Source organism: Dama dama, chromosome 26 (genome assembly GCF_033118175.1).
Source record: "Dama dama isolate Ldn47 chromosome 26, ASM3311817v1, whole genome shotgun sequence".
Taxonomy (NCBI): Eukaryota; Metazoa; Chordata; class Mammalia; order Artiodactyla; family Cervidae; genus Dama; species Dama dama.
In genome coordinates, this window is record NC_083706.1 from 38,916,504 (window position 1) to 38,937,181 (window position 20,678).

A 20,678-nucleotide genomic window follows, 5' to 3' on the forward strand; every position below is an offset into this window, starting at 1 on the left:
TTAAATCGCTGACTCATTAAATCCTACATTTTAAAGCAATTCAGCCCTTTTATTTTTCAAGAAAAGAATTTGAGCCTCAAAGAAGTCAAATGCATATCCAAAGTAATATCACATGGTAATGACTTAGTCAAGGTCAGAATCCCAGTTTCTTGATCCTGTACTACAGCATGTCTCCGCTTTCATAATGTGTGGCCTCTTCTTGTGCTCTCTTCCCAATTTCGTTTATGTTTACAATTTGAAAAACAAGTTCTCAGAGGTTTGTTTGGAATTTTCTGTATGAATTTGAAAAGATACGTATGAAATTAAGTAGAATTTTTTTTTGTTTTTTGTTTACAATTTTAAGATTTTTTTATTTTGTTCTAAGTAGAATTTTAAGTTTTAAAATTATTCTAATTTATTATAAAACAAATTAGTACTGATATTTCTAGTTTATATCCCCCAATATTCATCCCAAAATGTGGTTGCTACATCTGTAGAAGTTCATCTTTATATTTAATCCTCAATATGGCCATTGAAAGAACAGAAGCTTGTCTTGAAAGAGAAGATGAGTCAAGTATTCATTAAAACCCCTTTTACAGGTAACTTTAATATTTTCTACTTTGAAAAAAAGATTATTATGTAATATTAATACTTACCCTTACTTGGTCAAGAACTAAATTTCACAGACAGGTACTTTAAAACCATTGTATAAGTCAGAGTTCCTCTAAATGAATTTCTTTTTCTTTTTCAGGATGACTAAAGTCTGAGGACTTTGGCATATCATGTGTTCAAACTCTAATTCTGCTTCTGACTGTATTTTCTGTCAAATTTCATAATAAAATCTGCTCAACAAAGTCTGTGTTTTATATACCAGTACTTACTGTATATGTGTCTATAGAATCATCTTTTTCTTAAATTCAAAGCCTATACAGTGATCTTTCTAGAAATAACTTGCTGTTTGCTTCCTAACATAAAGAAAATTAGTCCAAATTAAAGTTACATTACTGAAATATTTTTTGTCAACAGTTGTTTGACCAGAACTATTAATATTAATGTGGCGATCTATTTTATGTCATTACTTACTGTATTTATTTGGTAGAGTTGCCATAGAAAAATACCGCAAACTGAGTGGCTTAAACAATAGAAATTTACTTTCTCTAGAATGGTTCTGGAGGCTAGAATTCCAAGATCAAGGCAGTGACAGGTTTCTGTGTGTGTGTGTTTCTGTTTTCTCCTCTGAGGCCTCTGTCCTTGACTTGCAGTTATCTGCCTTCTTGCTGTGTTTTCACATAGTCTGTCTTCTAGGCGCATGAACCCCTGGTGTGTCTGTGTGTCCAGATTTCTTCTTATACGTGCCTATCAGATTGGATTAGTGTACCCACTTAGTGGCCTCATTTCAACTTAATCACCTCTTTAAAGGTCCTGCCTCCACATAGGTCACATTCTGAAGCCCTAAGTGATGCTTAAGGCTTCAGCATACCAGTTTCGGGGAACAGTTCAGCCCGTGGCACTTAACTATGTTAAGTTTGTTTAATGCCTTCTCTAGGAAATGCTATGAGATGTCTTTAATTATGATGATATCCTGGATGTTATATTTTATGAATTTGTGAAAAGTACATAGAGATGGGGAAAATATTGAAGACAAAACCTCTAGGAGTTCAAGAATTAAGAGAGCTTGTAATAATAGCCAGGTCTTTACCAGGCAGGTATTAGTATCTCTTTAAAATTTCTCCTTCATTTTAGGTAATCGATAAGTGTCTTGTATTTCCAAAAGTTGTCTTTTTGATTAACAAGCTTATATTTAATTTGTCCTCTTTTTTCTTTATCGGATTTCACTTGTGAAGAAATTCAGCTTCTTTCTAAAAATTCCAATGACAGCTTTTGTTTATATTTTCATTCATTGTCATGTTTATTGAACATGCACACTAAGAGCTAGACACATATACATGGATGCAGTATTTTGCAAAATAGATTGCTCCCAAATTAGCAATTTATATTCTAGCATGGGAGGTAGAAATGGATATTATTAGTTCTAATAGCTATTAAAATAATGTGTGATAGGAGAGTTTCTATTTCTTGGTCCCATTTTCCCCTGGGATCACTTGCTCTATCCTACAAGCTGATTTTTAGTCTTTTTTTTTTTTTTAAGTTCTGATTGCTCTTATTTAATATGCATACATTTTAAACATTATCCTTGAAAAGAGCTGCATTGGATCTCTGCAGGTGAGAAAAGTGATCTTGCCACTTTATTCTAACTATTGAACCTTTCTCGATAATAAAGATCCGTTTGCTTTTTTGGCATCTTCTTCATAGTGTCATTAGAAGAAGTCATTTTACCTTGTATTGTGGGTATGTTGTTTAATATAAAAGTCACATTCTAAAAAGCAGAAGTTATAGTTCTGTTTTCCTTTAAGAAATTGTCCTTAGAAAAATAAAATGTGAAACACAGTGGGTAGAGAAGCTAAAGGAAAATTACAAAGCATCTGTTTAAATTCAGAGAAGCAGTAAGAATCTCTGTAACAGAGAAACTTTTCTTTGTAAAGAACTAAAAAGCATCAACCATGACAGAGCTGTCATCTCTAATATAATGGTCCAGCCAATCCCCTTGCCTCAAGATTTGCTTTTCTTCAACATCACGCATCTTTCATTGGTATTGAAACCACTATTGCAGACATGATTATTGTGATCAAGTATAACTTCATTATTCTTTCCAAGCAAATGCAGCTCTTTACTGCTTAGTTCAGCCAGCCAGCTTGATATTCTCATTCAGATTTATAAAGAGAGAGAGCAGAGATGGGTTAGCAGCCTGCTGAGATATATCTCTGACTGCAGTTTTCTCCAAATTGAATAAACTTCTTTACTGCCATTCCATTGTTTCTACTGTGGACAAAGGCATAGAAAATGAGAGCTATTTTATAGCTTCTAGTGACAAAGGATTTCAAAACAAGAAAGGTACTGGGTTTCAGGGGCAAGAGTTGAAGAATACACAAATGAAGAAGAGAAAAACAGACAATTTGCCTTCCAGGAACTCATTCAGATGATATGTTTTCAGTTTGAAGACCTCATTGGAAGCTGGATAACTTCAAAGCATGGACAGAAGTTTCTTTGCCAGGGTGATAAAATCAACTGACTAGATAACTGTGTTGGCAAGTGCTTCTGAGACTCCTGAAAAGTAAAAATATGATCTCCAGGAAGTGCTGGATAAAGTCTGCAGCTGCTTGCTCATAAATTTACAAACAGGATACAGTTTGTAAGCAGGAGGATTAACTATAGGTTCTCCAGAGATGGATCCCCCTCTTGTGGACCGCCACCATGGAGGCTGGCTAAACAGACCTGAGAACAAAGATATTCCTCAGAAATAGTTACCAAAACTGAAAGATAGAAACGTTTGGCCTAAATTTAGGTTTGGAACCTAGTGTCTCACAGAAAACAATAGTAAAACTAGTAAAAATCCATGCGGCTCTGATTTCTAGTCATTGAGCAATCCAGGACTGTCATCCTCAAGAGAAGAAAGGACATGAGGTGAGCCACACGATTGCCCCAGCTCTCTCTGACGGGAGAGTACTTTCCTGTTGCCCTGCAGAGTGATTCGAACCCAACTGGAATTGTAGCCTCAGTAGGCTAAGGAGGAAGAAATGGAAGTTCTGGGCTGCTAAAGTGACTTGAACTTGTGAGGGTGGACACCGGAGAGAAAGGAACTGCTCCAGGGGGCATTCCTAGAAGTCTTGTGTGTAGGTTCAGTGTAGGTCCTTGCCTTCGGCCTGGGCCGCATGTGAGCTGGTCGAGACTCCACCAGCAGGCCTCAGGCCCCTGCTGTGAGGCTGAGAGCTGCCCGCTGACACGAGAAGTCATGTGGTGCTAGGAATAGATGTAGTGAAACCTTGCTGATCACCTCAGTCATTCTGTTGAAATCCCAGAAAGGCCACTTATTAAGAGTAAGGATCACTTCTTAGCATGAAAGCCGTACCCTAAAACAAAGTTCTAACTGATATAGACCCACCCTAATAAAGAATAAAACCAAGAGTGATCAGAAGGATCCACCAGGAATTTAACTGCATGACAGACTAAAACTCAACACCTGTTAAGGTTGATGATATAATCCATACTCAACTTCAACATATTGTCCACTATTCAGTCAAAGCTTATGTCCACATTCAATCAAAAGGTCCTGGGCATGTGAAATAAAGATTCAAAATCACAAGAAGTATTGGGTTGGCCAAAAAGTTCAGGTTTTCTGTAGGTGCTTATGAGAAAACCCGAACTAATTTTTTTGTCCAACTCAATATGACCCATAATCAAGAATTTTAAAAATAATTCAATAGAAACAGACCACAAGCTGGCCTATATGTTGAAATTAGCAACCAAGAGTTTTAAAACAGCTGCTGTAATATGTGCAAGTACTAAAGTGGGAAAGTGGTCATAGTGAACAAGATGGAGAATATCAGCAGATAAAATTAAAACTTTAAAGTTGAAATACTACTATGGAAAAATTCAGTATCTGAAATGACGTGATCAGTTCATCAGCTGAGTTTAGATGGAGACTACAAAAGAAAGGGCTAGGAGCCTGAAGACATGAATGCAAATTATACAGGAAATGCTGAGGAATTAAATCTTTTCCCTCCAGCACTTCCCCTCTCCCCTTCCTCATAAACATATCTTACTGATTACTCAGATTGTTTCTCTTTCTACAGTTAGATATATATTGAATTTACGTTTTGAAATGAACTTAAAAAAGATTGAGCTTATAGTTGTACATGCCATTCTATATTTATGTCCTAAAAATTGTTTTCCATTTTGTTTTTTTAGTTAATTAGGGTAGAATTGGAATTTAATTCCTGTAGAATTAAAGAAATATTGGGCTGTTTACAAGTATATTAATGGCTCATATGTATAACATTTTACAGCTTATGAAAACTATTTCACTTGTTTAGTATTAATAGTAACTAATGTTTATCAGCTCTACATTGTGTCAGATATTGCGCTTAAAGTTTTGCTTATGTCTTCTTATATAATCTTCAAAACTATAAAGTTGGCATTATTATCCATCTCTGTTTTCCAGGTGAAATTTGAGGTTTATAGAGGCAAAGTGGTTGGCATAAGGTCACACACCTAGTAGTTCATTGAATTAGATACACGGTACTATCTGGTCTGATTCCAAATCCAGTCCTAACCACCATACTTGACATTTCATGTTTTACAAAGATTTTGAAGCTTATTCAAGAATTGTTTGCTGTGGACTTACTGTATCTACATATGGGTTTCTTGAATTAATCTTGTTTCCTATCTTGAAGTTACTTGTAGTCTAGGGACCTTAATGCTCCACAGACCAGCATCTCCTGGGAGCCTGTTAGAAGTACAAGAATCTGATTTAACAAGATCCCCAGATGATAGATATGCACATTCAACATTCAATATTTATAAGCACTGGTCCTAAAGATATAGAATAACTTAATCATATCAGAGTAGTCAGGTCTAGAGGGGCATACACATCTGATTGTAAAAGGGTATCTTTAGACTATACCAGGCTAGTTTTTCTCCTTCAGTTATTATGTAGATATTATTTATCAGTCTGTGTACATTGTACCTATGATTTGTAATAAAAACTTCTAACTTCTTTCAAAAGTTAAATGTTGCATTTTAGAAAATGTTTAGAGTTGGGTAGACTTCAGTTCAGTCGCTCATTCATGTCCGACTCTTTGCAGCCCCATGGACTGCAGCACGCCAGGCCTCCCTGTCCATCACCAACTCCCAGAGTTTACTCGAACTCATGTCCATTGAGTCAGTGATGCCATCCAGCCATCTCATCCTCTATTGTCCCCTTCTCCTCCTGCCATCAATCTTTCCCAGCATCAGGGTCTTTTCAATGAGTCAATTCTTTGCATCAGGTGGCCAAATATTGGAGTTTCAATTTCAGCATCAGTCCTTCCAATGAATATTCAGGGCTGATCCCCTTTAGGATGGACTGGTTGGATCTCCTTACAGTCCAAGGGACTCTCAAGAGTCTTCTCCAACTCCCCAGTTCAAAAGCATCAATTCTTCGGCTCTCAGCTTTATAGTCCAACTCTCACATCCATACATGACTACTGGAAAAACCATTGCTTTGACAAGGTGGACCTTTGTTGGCAAAGTAATGTCTCTGCTTTTTAATATGCTGTCTAGGTTGGTCATAACTTTTCTTCCAAGGAGCAAGCATCTTTTAATTTCATGGCTGCAGTTACCATCTGCAGTGATTTTGGAGCCCAAAAAAATAAAGTCTGACACTGTTTCCACTGTTTCCCCATATATATGCCATTCAGTGATGGGACCAGATGCCATTTATATGAGATCAGCCATGATAGATTTCATTTGGCTATTTCAGTTTTCTGTTACTTTTTATGCTTTAACTGAGATTAAGTCTGTCAAAATGGGATAAGACTGATTCGTATATTTGACGCTTTGTTGTTTTTTGAAAGGATGCTAATTAGATTAATGAATCTTAGAAATAAAAACCTGATTTCCCCCATCCCTTCCCACTTTGCCTAATGCCGCTTCCCTAACAATGAATTTGTCATTTTTTTAGATGTGGAAGTTATGTGCTATGACTGGATTTCTCTTTGTTTACATGGCGCCCTTATGGACTAGCAGGGTCTGTTCTTTAAATATCTCCTAACCATCCAAAATTTAACCCCATATACACATCCATGTATTAACACGCAAATGTGTATTCAAAATTTCACTTAGAAAGCACTGTTCTGTTACGCATGCACTGCCACTAACAATGGATGTAGTAAAACACCTAACTTTAAAGCACTTCATAGATTTAGGCAATAACTGAGGATGGAAAGTGAATTCCAGTAAGATTTTTACATAGACTTTTTAAATATTCTAATCTCAAATAGAAATATCTGTAGTTTACATTTTTGTAAATACTCTAGACTGAGCATGGCTTTGATTTTTTTTTGTTTTTGTTTTTTACTAAAATGTAAATAGAGATGTTAACATATATGAAGAAATGGATGAGCCAGATACTTTGTGATGTAATCAAAGACTTCAGTTTGATGTAGGTTTGTCCTATATTCAAGATACTAACTTTAAAAAGAATGAGCCCAATAGCTGTGAAGATGAGGAGATGGAAAGATTGTATTATATCACATATCCAGACTAAGTCTTATGCCTCTTGTTGTCCTTATCTGCAACATCTTCTTTCTGAGAAATGACTGCTTCTCTTAAAAAAGCCTAACCCTTTCCTATGAGCCTAAGAAATAATTAACAGAATTTAAAAGGCTTCCTTGAAGTGAGAGCTTCAAGCACTCAAAGATATTATATCAAGTAAGTACAAACTTTTTGAAAAGCTGAAAATAAGATTTACTTTCCACCCATAACATTATTAATTATATTTTAATTATCTTAGTCTCTAGATTTAGTAATGAAAACATTCACTCCTATCTTGAAGATCAATTGATAGAAATAAGAATGAATCAGATATTCTTCAGAACTTTAAAAGTGCATTTTATTTTTCAGCAAAAATGTCAAGGAAGTTAAGCTTGCCTACTGACCTAAAGCCTGACTTAGGTAAGTAAAATAAATGAAAATATGCAGTAGTTAAAAATCTCTTTAATGGGAAGACAAAAAAGTCAGGAAATTTAAAATGACCATAGAATAGATTTTCACTGAAAATTAAGTTTAAAATGACTGTTTAAGGAATAATAGCCTTTTGGATGTCATCTGTATATTATAAAATAATTATAAATGTAAGCAAACCAAAATAATATGTTTACTCAATCCTCTCGTAAAGTATCCTTTAGATACTTTAAACAAAATTCAGTGTAAGATTAAAATGTATGTGATTTTTTAGATTAATTTCTATTAGCCATCTGAAAACTTATCTTGAGCACTATGATTTATTAACTTATTTTTATGAGAGTAATATTTTCAAAATATATGACTGGTTTTCTGTATTACAGTGAATCTCATGTCAAGAATCAATATTACTTTTTGATGATAAGTTGGGAAATATTTGTTTCTCTGTAGTACTTTATATACAACCTATCCATTAGGAAAGCAGAGTGAATATATCTCGCATATTCCTTTTGTTTTATATCCAGCTCCAAAACAGCTTCCTGATATTCCAGAATAATATTCCAGAATAGGGAAAAATGATGTTTCAATAAAGATTTAAAGATTTCACATAGTACATATAAAGCAGATTTCTTTTAGAAATTTCTATTGCTTTTATTTGAATAACTGCATATGGATGGTTTCACCCATGTTGTCTTAGAAACTAGATTTGCTCCTTTGTATTTGCTCACCCACCTCATCTTCTCACTTTTAATTCTCTAGATTCCTTGACTATGTTTTTATGTATAGTAGAGACTTAGATATTGGTCCATCTCACCTTACTGATTTTAGCATTTCCAAACCATGGTCTTATCTCAGTTGTGATAGAAAATGTGTTACTATGAGTAGGCATAATACCATCCACTGTCATCAGGAAGAGTTTCCATTCCTGAACATAGGAAAGACAGTCCGGTAGGGCCCTGTAGTAACACTGGTGTTAAGGGACCCAGAGAAAGTTCTAGAATGCAGGATAACGTGTTTTGAGAAGAGGGTAGTTCCCTTCGCTATAAAAATAAAATATGCAATTTGAACACAAGTGTATCTGAAGCTAACCTTATTCATTTTTCCTCCCAACAAGAGTATCCAGAGTTTTCTTCAGACTCTTAGAGTCCCAGAATTTCAGTAACACTAAATACTATTAGTTTAATTTTTGTGACACTGTGATTTTGTGTCATTTAGTATCTACAAATCTGAGAAAACACAAGTAGGAGTACTTTTTTAAAATCAGTAAAATATGATATCAATTTAATTTTAAAAGAATATTCACACTTAGGTACTATTTAAGTATTTTAATCAAAGTATGTGCTGGGAGAAGGCGAGGGTGGGATATTCTGAGAGAATAGCATTGAAACAAGTATACTATCAAGGGTGAAACAGACCACCAGCCCAGGTTGGATGCATGAGACAAGTGGTCAGGGCTGGTGCACTGGGAAGACCCAGAAGGATGGGATGGAGAGGGAGGCAGGAGGGGGGATCAGGATGGGGAACACATGTAAATCCATGGCTGATTCATGTCAATGTATGACAAAAACCACTACAATATTGTAAAGTAATTAACCTCCAACTAATATATATTAATACATATATTATGTATATATATTAATTTATATATATAATAAAAGTAAATGGAAAAAAAATAAACAACAAAGCCATATTGTACAGCACAAGGAAATATAGTCATTATTTTGTAATAACTTTAAAGAGAGTATATCCATAAAACATTGAAACACTGTATTGTGTACTTGAAACTAATATAATACTATAAATTAGCTGTACTTCAATAAAAAAAAAAAAAACTCAGAAGAAAAAAGACGAAGTGTGTGCTCCGTACTTTTATAGATTACCTTTTTTTATTCAGCTTATCTTTTACTGTGTGCCCATGTATTTCAATGCCCTAAGCTAATTGCTACTTAATATAATACATGCATTGAAACAATACCTATATTGCCTAAATAATTTCCCTTTAAGGTCATCATGCTACTGAACTATTTTTTGGTAGAGATTCTTAACTGTTAATTATTTTACACTGGCCAGAGGCTTCCCTTGTGGCTCAGCTGGTAAAGAATCCGCTCACAATGCGGGAAACCTGGGTTCGATCTCTTAATTGTGTAGGTCCCCTGGAGAAGGGAACGGCTACCCACTCCAGTGTTCTGGCCTAGAGAATTCCATGGACTATAGTCCATGGGGTCGCAAAGAGTCTGACGACTGAGCGACTTTCACTTTCAGAGAGTCACTGGGGGCAAACAACTATTATCGGTAGGCTCAAACTGCCAAATGTTGCCGTGTAGTGGTAGTAACAATTCATGAACTGCTAAGATTCTAACTTGTTTTCAAATGGTTCCAGACATGTAAAATTAGCAACTTAGTTTTGTAAGTTCAAAGTTGATTCTGATTCAGTTCATTTTCCCATATTGATCTAGCTATAGGAGTTTCTTTGATAACCTAATTTTTATAGAGAAGTCATATAATAAAAATGCAGTTGTAGTTTATAAACTTTATATCGTTAGTCTATTAAATTAAAATGTTTTGTTGGCCTGTGAATTAACATTTGAATTAAGATTGTTGTGAATCACCTATTGTAATTTTAATAGATAACAGTAAAAGCTTTTATGCAGCTTAATTTTTATTGAAATTCACAATATCAGATTTTCTTATATATTTTTAATAGAATATGTATATTCTTATATATTTTCTTATATCACTGATTTACATTTACATTTATATCACTAAGTCCCAACTGATAATATAGGTCAGTATGTGTGTTCACCTTGTATGTGTCTGTCTTATTAAAATATTTTTATCAAAAGAAAATAAATTTTAAATTTCTGTTATTTTATTGTAATAACTGTGGAAATCTGAAGAGTTAAGATTGGCATCACTGCCATGTTACACTTATCCAATAATGAGCTGTCATTTGTTTTATTTATATTAACTAGTTCTTTTCTCCTGTGTCATAATCGGTAACAGGAAGCACAATCCCAGGCAAAAGAAGAGCATTTTTAGAAACTATAGTTGGAAATAATCCATGTTGCTGTCATAACTAGTGGCTTTATTATTTTCTAGGCTAACTATAATCGAAATTATGTTGTATATAATTATTTGGGGGGAGAATTTTTTTAACTTATGAATCCAAATTTGACCATAAGAAGCTTTTGTGGAGGTGTAAGTAGGATTCAGTAATACCTTTTTTAATTCAATGAAATACAGTTTAGAAAACTTGAACGTGTTTTTCATTTTTCACAGTATTATGAAGTCATTTCCTTCACAATAGCATTGAAAACATACAAGTTGAGGAATGACTTATTAGATGTGAAGAGTAGAAGCTACTGGAAAGTTTACTATATCCCAGTAGTGTAGCAGAAACGCATTGCTCTAGATACTTGGAACTCTAGGTCTGTCTTCAGCAAGTATCAATTGACTACTCTCATATGCAAGGCACTATGCTAAATTCTGCAGGGAGTCAAAAGCCCTTGTTCTCAAGAAATTTTCAGTCACATTAGAACAAGGCCCAAGACATGTCAGAAATAAGTACAGAACAAATGTGCTATTAGTGCCATGGGGGAGATAAAAAGCTATCAAGATTCAAAAGAGAAAAACTATAGATGGTTTTAGGAATCAGGATAAACTTCATGAGGATGACAGTACCTGAGATGGAGAATAAATACCATCTAGGTGGGTAGCAATCAGAAAGAAAAAGCATAGGCAAGTGCCAAGTATGTTTGGAGAACACTGAATGGCTTGGTTTATTTCCCACAGTGAACTGAAGCAAGGCAGCACTGGCAGAAGGGGCCAGGATGGTAGGCTGAAGATGTTTTGTGGAGAATTTTATAAACCTGAGTAAGACTATAAAAGGAACCATTGTTGATTTTTAAGGTAGAGGTGATAGAATTAAAAGTGTACTTTGTAAAATTTGTGTTGTGATAGAACAATGACAGAGTGAAGGTGGGGAGGTCTCTTGGGAATTGTAGATAAAGGGTGATAAAGGCCTGGAAAGAAGAAGATGGAAATATTAGAATAATGTAGGACTTGTCATCCCATCAGAGATATACAGTTAAAGTGAAAGGGAAGAACCAAAAATGCAACTCATGTCAAATGTTGTTCCCGAGGAGAATGGGGTTGCTGTCAATATAAGTAGTACCATTAGAAGAATTTAGAGACTTGGGGAAATGGTGTGTTTTGATTTTGCCTAGTGAGCCATAACAGGAAAAAATTTCATGGAGCATTTGGAAATGCATTCCAAGAGAAAAGGGGCCAGAGCTTGAAACAAACTTAAGATTGGTCACAGAGAGGAAGGTAACTGTAGAGAAGAGAGGGCTTATTAGTAGAATTTATAAGTATCCCTGAATATACCTGGGATTGGGTTAAGAATGAGCCAGGTGCTGGTTGTCCAGGTTAATGGAAAATGCCTTAGTTGAATGTTGATTCCAGTTAAAATAGCATTTAAGAAAAATAAAAGCTAAATGTTCGTGGATGAAGGCTTTCATATGGACAGATTTGAAGAAAAAAAGTCCATCATACAATAAATTTGAATGTAGAATCAGAGTACTTATAAATGCATTTTTTTAAGTCTAGAAAATTGAAAATACCAACTTTGCTAGTACTGCCTAATTGTGAACTATATTATAACAAAGGAAGAAGCAGCACATGAGAAAAGATGGTGGTGGTGGTTTAGTCGCTAAGTCATATCCTGTTCTGCGACTCCATGGACTGTAGCCTACCAGTCTCCTCTGTCCACGGGATTCTCCAGGCAAGAATCCTGGAGTGGGCTGCCATTTCCTTCTCCAGGTTGCCATTTCCTTCTCCATGAGAAAAGGTAGTAATGACTACAGTTGGAAAAGCAGCCAAGATACCAGCAGAGAGCTACACCAAAACTGCAGAGGTCATGCATCCGAAAACCCCTTGGCTGCCCCCAGCCCAGTTCTCACAAGTGTGGATTTTTCCCTTTGTGTTTTATGTATGAGCAATGGGCAAAATTGTTAGCATAAAAGTAAATTGTTTTTCTTTTCAATTAAAATTAAATATGCTGTAGATTTTTCTCTTTTTGCAGATTAATTATTTGACAAAATTTATAACAAACTAAATGGGCTTCCCTGGTGGTTCAGACATTAAAGAATCCACATGCAATGCGGGAGACTTGGGTTCAATCTCTGGGTTGGAAAGATCCCCAGGAGAAGGGAGTGGCAACCCACTCCAGTATTCTGACCCGGAGAATTCCATGTACCATATGGTCCATGGGGTCGCAGAGTTGGACACGACTGAGCGACTTTCACTCACTTATACCAAACTAAAAACATGATTATTTTATAACTTGAGTAATCTCACAGCATTTTAAATCATTTCAGACATAAAAGATAATTCCTTCAGCCGATCACGGAGCTCAAGTGTAACCAGCATTGATAAAGAATCCCGGGAAGCAATCTCTGCTCTTCATTTCTGTGAGACTTTTACTCGAAAGACAGATTCAGCCCCTTCCCCGTGTCTGTGGGTCGGCACCACGCTGGGAACAGTGCTGGTCATCGCACTGAACCTTCCCCCAGGAGGAGAGCAAAGGCTTCTTCAGCCAGTGATTGTGTCTCCGAGCGGTATGTATGCGCTGCTGCTGGACTGCCCTTGAAAGTTCGCTTTACTATAATTTAGTAGAAGCTTTTGCTTTTCATGTTTGAATCAGTCTAAGAATTCTGAATGGAGATAGTTACAGTCTTTTGCTTTTAATTGAAGGAATACATGGATTAAGATTCCAGAATATCATTTACTTATACAGCCAATCAAGTTTTGCATTTTTTTAAATGTTAGGATCGTGTCTAAAATGATTACTACATAAGAAAATGAAAACAAAATACTGTTGTTCTGTCGCATTCTAGGATACCTTGAAATAGTATGTTCTGTAAGCAGAAGGATGGTACATATTTAGTTTTAGGGAAAAAACAGAACAGTTTTTTAATACACTTAGCTACTTTTAATCTCTAAGTGTGAAGTCTTAAGATCGTCTTTCTTCTTTGAAGAATTAGAAAAGGCAATTTAACAAAAAATTTTAAGGAGAAAAAATTTATACTCTTCCTATATTAAAAATGAGAGGAAAAAAGAAAGCATGATTTTGCTCTCTAGTATATTCCTTGTTTATATATTATACATATAAATTTTCTAGTAGCCATATTAAAATGGCAAAACAAACAAGTGAAATTAATTTTAGTATAACCAATTTCATTTAGCCCAGTCTATGCAAAATGCTAGATCATTTTAGCATGTAATCAGTATTTTTATATTATTGAGTTATTTCCTATATTTCACTCTTACAGCATGCCACAGTGTGGACGAGCCACAGTTCACATGGCTAGGCGCTGGGCTGCGATATTGGACCTTGCAGCCCTAGATGCCATCTACTTACATTCAACAGTAGTACATTTGCCAGGTGTGGATATGAGACCTAGCTCTAGACATCCCAGCATTTATCAGTTTGGTTACACTTACTGAGATCTTTTTCCAGATTCAGATGTCAAGCTTGCGGTTTGAATCCTGTCAGCGAGCCAGTGTACAATTTGGTTCAGTATATATTCTACACATTTTTGAGCATCTAGTATGTGTCAGGGTTGGAATAAACATATTTACTGTCTGGAGTAAAATGCTTTTTATTTACTGAAATTGCAATTGTAGGTACGATATTGAGGTTAAAGGGGGCGATCCTGAGAATGGCCTTCCTGGACTCCACAGGCTGCCTAGTGCCACCTGCACATGAACCCTGGAAGGAACACAACGTCCCTGAAGAAAAGGATGAGAAAGAGAAAGTGAAGAAAAGAAGACCTGTCTCTGTATCTCCCTCCTCTTCTCAGGAAATCAGTGAAAACCAGTATGCAGTGATATGTTCTGAAAAGCAAGCAAAAGTGATCTCATTGCCAACCCAGAACTGTGCTTACAAGCAGAACATCACAGAGACCTCATTTGTGCTTCGTGGAGACATTGTATCGTTAAGCAACAGCATCTGCCTTGCCTGCTTCTGTGCCAATGGACACATTATGACTTTTAGGTAAGAGGTTTTTATTTGTTTTTTAAACACAAACACAGCATTTTCTCCCCTCAGAACATAACATTGCAGAATTGTATTCAGTTTGGAAGAAGTGCTTTTAATTTGCTTACAGTCATATACACTGAGAATTTATTTTCATTCAGTTACTAGTGAACACATACATGAGGAAAAGAAGTCAGTTTTATCTCCCACTCGGGTACACTAAATCATGAGGTTTAGAAGGTCCCTGCCATTTTTACTTCCTGTAGTATTTGTTCAAAACTAAAGCCTACTTGTCCGTTAACAAGTTTTTCATTGTATTCTCAAGTTTGCCGAGTTTAAGGCCTCTACTGGATGTGTATTACTTGCCTCTTACCAACATGCGGATAGCCAGAACGTTCTGCTTCACCAACAACGGGCAAGCCTTGTATCTTGTCTCACCCACAGAAATCCAGAGACTCACTTACAGTCAAGAAACCTGTGAGAATCTTCAGGTAGGTAACAAAACTATCACTATCATTTCTTCAGAGGTAAAATATTTTCTAAGGTCCCTTATATTATCCATCCCTTCTACTCCATGAGAAAATTCAAAGCTTTTCTTGAGAATTTGAGAGCATATGCTTTGATATTGGTAATAAAGTATCTTCATCAGATTCCTGTTATAAGAGGGACTCCATCTCATCATTCCATATTTTTTCTCGCCAGTGTTGTCAAAGAAATACAAAATACTACATCCGTTTTATACCACTCTCCACACAGAATAAATATCTATTATATAGAAACAAAAGGAAAAATCCTTTTTAAAGACATATGTTGAATGTATGACAAAACCCACTGAAATGTTGTGAAGTAATTAGCCTCCAACTAATAAAAAAAAAAAAAATGGTAAAAAAAAAAAAAGACATATGTTGATGTGAAAATAATTATATCTATTTTAGGACAAATGTCATTCCTTCTCATATACTCTATATTCAAAGGATATATACACATTATCAGAAGAAATAAGATTTGATAATTTTCCTCTAAATATTTTTTTTGATCTATTTGTGAGAGATTACACAATCTTTATAAAACTGTATCTTTTAAAAGTATTGAGTGCTTTATGTGCTTGTATATTTGTTGGAAATGATCAGTTTAGCTTGAACTTTTTAAATAAAAGTGCTCTTTAAATATTAGAGCTAAAATATTCATTGATATTTAGAGAAACCATTACCTAAGGGAACTTTATTGTGGAAGTTTTTAGTTAATTAGCCATGTTTTGCTGGTTTATAAATTTTAATTTGTGACTTATTTTTAGAATATGAGCTTTGGAGTCAAGAAGTATGAATTTAAGTCCTAGCTTTGCTAGTTACACAGTTATGTGACCTGAGACAAGTTAGTATGTCTGAACTTCATTATATTTAAAATGAGGATAAAAATATCTAATGTCATAGGATCTGTTGTGAATTAAAGGAGACAGAACACATAAAGTTCTTACCAGCACAGTGCTCAGTAGAAAGTATGTGCGATCACATGTTAGTGGTAGTATTTCAGTAAGCTAGACTATACTAGAAGCATGCTCCTGATATTATAAACCCTGAGAGTGAAACAAAATTATAGTTATAACTGTACTACAATTAGAACTGTATTCTGGTAGCTCAGCTGATAAAGAATCCACCTGCAATGCAGGAGACCCCGGTTTGATTTCTGGATCAGAGAGAGCCCCTGGAGAAGGAACAGGCTGTCTACTCCAGTATTCTTGGGCTTCCCTGGTGGCTCAGGAATCCACCTGCAATGCAGGAGACCTGGGTTCAATCCCTGGGTTGGGAAGATCCCCTGGAGGAAGGCATGGCAACCCACTCCAGTATTCTTGCCTGGCGAACCCTCAGGGACAGAGGACCCTGGTGGGCTCCAGTCCATGGAGTTGCAAAGAGTCGGACACAACTGAGCAACTAAGCATATGTACCTAAAAGTTAAGTAGGAACATAGAAGATATAAAGACCAAAATTGAACTTCTAGAGATGAAAATGTATAGTGTTAGAGATGAAAAATATACTGGATGGAATTAACAACAGATTAGACATTAGAGAAAAAAAGATTAAGTAACTTGAAAGCATAGCAATAGAGAAAAACAATTGAGTGTTTACACTTGGAAAATTTATAGCACTAAAACATCTGTATTTGAAAAGACATGACATGTATGCTCTGTCATGTCCGATTTTGCGAAAAGAAGTTCTCATCAAATCAGTGACTTCAGCTTCCACCTTAAGAAACTGAAAAAGAAGAGCAAGTTAAACCCAAAGTAAACAGAAGAAAGAAAATAGTAAATATCCAAATGGAAATCAGTGAGATAGAAAACGTCAGTGAAGTAAAAAACTTGATCTCTGAAACCAATAAAATTGATCTCAAGCCAGACTGATTGTGAAGAGAGAAGTTAGAAATTTACCAGTATCAAGAGTGAGAGAAGTGACTTCTGTAGATTCCACAAATGCTAATTAAAATGGATAATAAGGAAATACTATGAACAGCTGTAGGCCAGTAAATTGAAAAACTTAGGAAATGGGCAAATGTCATGTGAGACATGTATTACCAAAGTTCAGTCAAGAAAAATATAGATAACCCAGAGAATACTAAAGGAAAATTGAAGTTAGAGACCTTGGACAAAGAAAATTGAGGCCTCGGTGGCTTCTTTTGTGAATTCTATCAACATTTCAGGAAGAAATAGTACCAGTTCTATATAAAACTCTTTCAAAAATTAAAGAGGGGAAATGCTTCCCATCTTGTTAATGGTATGTTCATAGAACATGTTACCAAAACCAATGATTTTAAAATAAAGAAAATTACATATAGATCAATATTCTTTACAAATATACATGTTAAAATTCTAAGCAAAATTTTAGCAAATTGAACCTAACAGTATATCAGATGGATAATTCTGGTCATGATAATTCATAATAACCAAATAGGATTTATCCCAGGAATGTAGAGTTGACTTCACATTTATAAATCAATCTATGGAATTCACATTAGTAAATTTAAAAAACAAGAAGCAGTTGACAAAATTCAGCATCCATTCCTGACTAAAAAAAGTCACACAAGGTATAAATGGGAACTTAAAAGGCATCTAGGAAAATCTACACCTGATGTAATACTTAGTGTTGAGATAGTGCCGTGAATATTGGTGTTTTCATTTTCTTCAGCTGTATACCCAGGAGTGGAATTGCTGGATCATAAGGTGGTTCTAGGTTTTTGGAGAACAGTTTTCCATAGCGCCTGCACCAGTTCACGTTCCCACCAGCTGTGTACTAAACTCCCACCAGCAGTTTCCTTCCCTCCACATCCTTCCCAGCATCTGTTATTTGTGGACTTTTTGATGATAGCCATTCTTAGAGTAGCCAAGATATGGAAGAACATAAGTGTCCCATCAGCAGATGAATGAATAAAGAAAATGTGATAGATAAATAGATATACACACACATATACATACATATGATGGAATGCTATTTATCCAAAGTAAGAATTAAATTTTGCCAGTTACCTATATAGACATGGAAGGTATTATGCTTAGTGAAATAAGTCAGAGAAAGGCATACAGTGTATTATCACTTATATGTGAAATCTAAAAAATAAACAAATATATATAGTAAAACAGAAACAGACTCACAGGTATAGAAAACAAACTAGGGATTACCAGTGGGCAGAGGGAAGGAAAGAAGAGCAATATAGGGGTGAGAGATTACAGCTATGTATGAAATAAATAAGCTATAAGGATGTATTGTACAGCATGGGGATTATAGTCAATATTTTATAATAATTTTATTTTTTTAACTTTTATTTATTTATATAAAATAAATAAAATTTATTTATAACTAAGACCTGCTCCAGGTCTTAGTTCTATCTTCGTTGTAGTATGCAGGATCGATCCTTTAACTGCAGCATGTGGGATCTAGTTCTGTGACCGGGAATTAAACCCGGGCCCCCTACATTTGGGAGTACAGTCTCAGCCACTGGACCACCAGGAAAGGCCCAATTTTATAATAACTTTAAATGGAGTATGATCTATACAAATACTGAATCATTATGTTGTACATCTGAAGGTAATAAAATGTCAACTAATAAAATATTACAGTTCAGTTTAAGAAAAAAGTGATAAAGCATATGCATTGACTCATTCGTGAAATTAGTTTCCTATATTTTATCACTTATTTATTAACACAAATGACAAATGAGATACAGTTGTCTAACATCAGACAAGTATATTTGCTTCTGTACCTTCATATTTTAGAGTAGTTTAAAAGTTCCAGACATTGTTTCAGATGTATTACTATTACTAGATGTAGAGAAATATCACAGATAATACAAATCTATTTAGATTTTACCAACGTTTATTAGTCGTTAAAGTTAATTGTTCTAAAGAGTATGTTTATCATAATTAAAATTTTTATTTAAATACAAATGAAAAGTATTTAAGATACTATTCAATGGTATGGAAATACATACTTTTTGTAACATCAGTATTCCTCTCCAAATCCTAATACTAACCACAGACTGTGCAGACTCTTTAAGAAATGGCCAATTTTAAACTTCCTTTAAAGATTTATGTTCACAGTGTTAATCTAAAGATAAATGACTTCATATTTTCTAATTTGTTTCATCTCCATATGAAAGGAGATTTTTCTATTTAATGTAGACATCACTCAGTGTCTAATGTTGGCATTTTGTGTTATCTTTAACTCATTAAAGATAATCTTCCTTATCTTTAATCCTGGTAACATTCCTGAGAGGTAAGTATTAATATTAGTTCTTTATAAAGTTAAGGAAACCAGTTCTCTGAGAGACTGGTTTGCCTAAGATCCCTCTGCATGTAAAAGGCAGAGGTAAGAATCAAACCCAGGTCCATGTGGTTCCAATTTATACTCATCCCAGTACACTATAGTGACTCTTAATTTACAACTATAATCTCTGCATTTTAAATATCCTACTTTATACTTATAAAATTACATGATCATTAAACACTAATTAAGAAGAGTAAACCACAATTCTGAAGTGAGGTAAATTTGAAAGAGCATATTTTTATGCTGTGACTCTATATATGTCTGTATATGTCTTACTATTGACTTAGCATAAAAGACATTCAAATGGTAGCTGTTTGCAGTTTGTTGTATCAACTTAATAAATGCAGTTTAAATTACAATCTTCAGAATATTGTATAAAAAAGATTGGAAATATGTCTAAAATCACCTCTGTTATACAGGCAAATGTAAGTTTGAATTAAATAATAGGTATTACTATATTCTGTGGTGGATTTTAACAGGTTTGATTTATTGACTTTAGGGAGTTTTTCATTCTAGTTTTACTCCACTTTATAGAAATCCAGAGGAAAGAAAATTTAAATGTAAAGCCTTCAATCCACTTCAGCCTTATAAATGAAACTCTGTGTTGTATACCGTTAACATTATCTCCTTCCATTCATAATCTGGTTGGGGAGAAACTTTAATATGGATATATCTGGGAATTCCCTGGTGGTCAGTGGTTAAGACTCCATGCTCTCCCTGCTGAGGGCCTGGCCTCAATCTCTGGTCAGGGAATTAAGATCCCACAAAACAAAAAGTGCAACCAAAAAATGAAAAAAGGAAATATGAATATATCTAAAAGTAAAATCTTGGGACATCCTTTATTAACTTGCTTAGCCCAGCTCTAAGAAAGAAACTCTAAAAAATACATATTTTTAGCTCCAACTATAATGTAATATCAGACAGAACTACCTGGAACCAATCGTGTACTTGTCATTTCTATCATAGCTACTTCTCTTTACGGGGCAGAAATGCAATCCCAAGCCTCGCTATACTTTTATTTTGCTTTTAAAGGTTCCCAGAGTTGCCTTGTAAATAATATTACTACCATCCTTCTTTTATAGAAACTTCTCTTCTCTCTTTATGTCTCATCTACAAAGTCAGTAAAATGTCAGCAGTTTTTCTGGTCTGCTGACTTACCTTTACCATTTCTGTACTCTGAAGAATATTGACAAAAATTTCAGGAAAATATGACAGTTTAGAAAGAAGCCTTTCCATCTCTCAGGCAGATTTCTGGAATTCCAGGTGTATGTTGGCATAATTCTGTTCCC

General features: G+C 34.9%; 1 protein-coding gene across 6 annotated transcripts in view; it reads left to right on the forward strand.

Annotated features, from left to right (window-relative positions):
• The window catches only part of STXBP5 (syntaxin binding protein 5), a 158,249-nt gene that overhangs the window by 126,519 nt on the left and 11,052 nt on the right, over positions 1-20,678 (forward strand). For all 6 annotated transcript variants that reach the window (XM_061130157.1, XM_061130156.1, XM_061130158.1 and 3 more), the window contains 4 exons: positions 7,480-7,530; positions 12,918-13,157; positions 14,227-14,596; positions 14,904-15,069. In XM_061130157.1, coding sequence (XP_060986140.1) covers positions 7,480-7,530; positions 12,918-13,157; positions 14,227-14,596; positions 14,904-15,069 — 827 coding nt within the window. The remainder of the gene's footprint in view (positions 1-7,479; positions 7,531-12,917; positions 13,158-14,226; positions 14,597-14,903; positions 15,070-20,678) is intronic.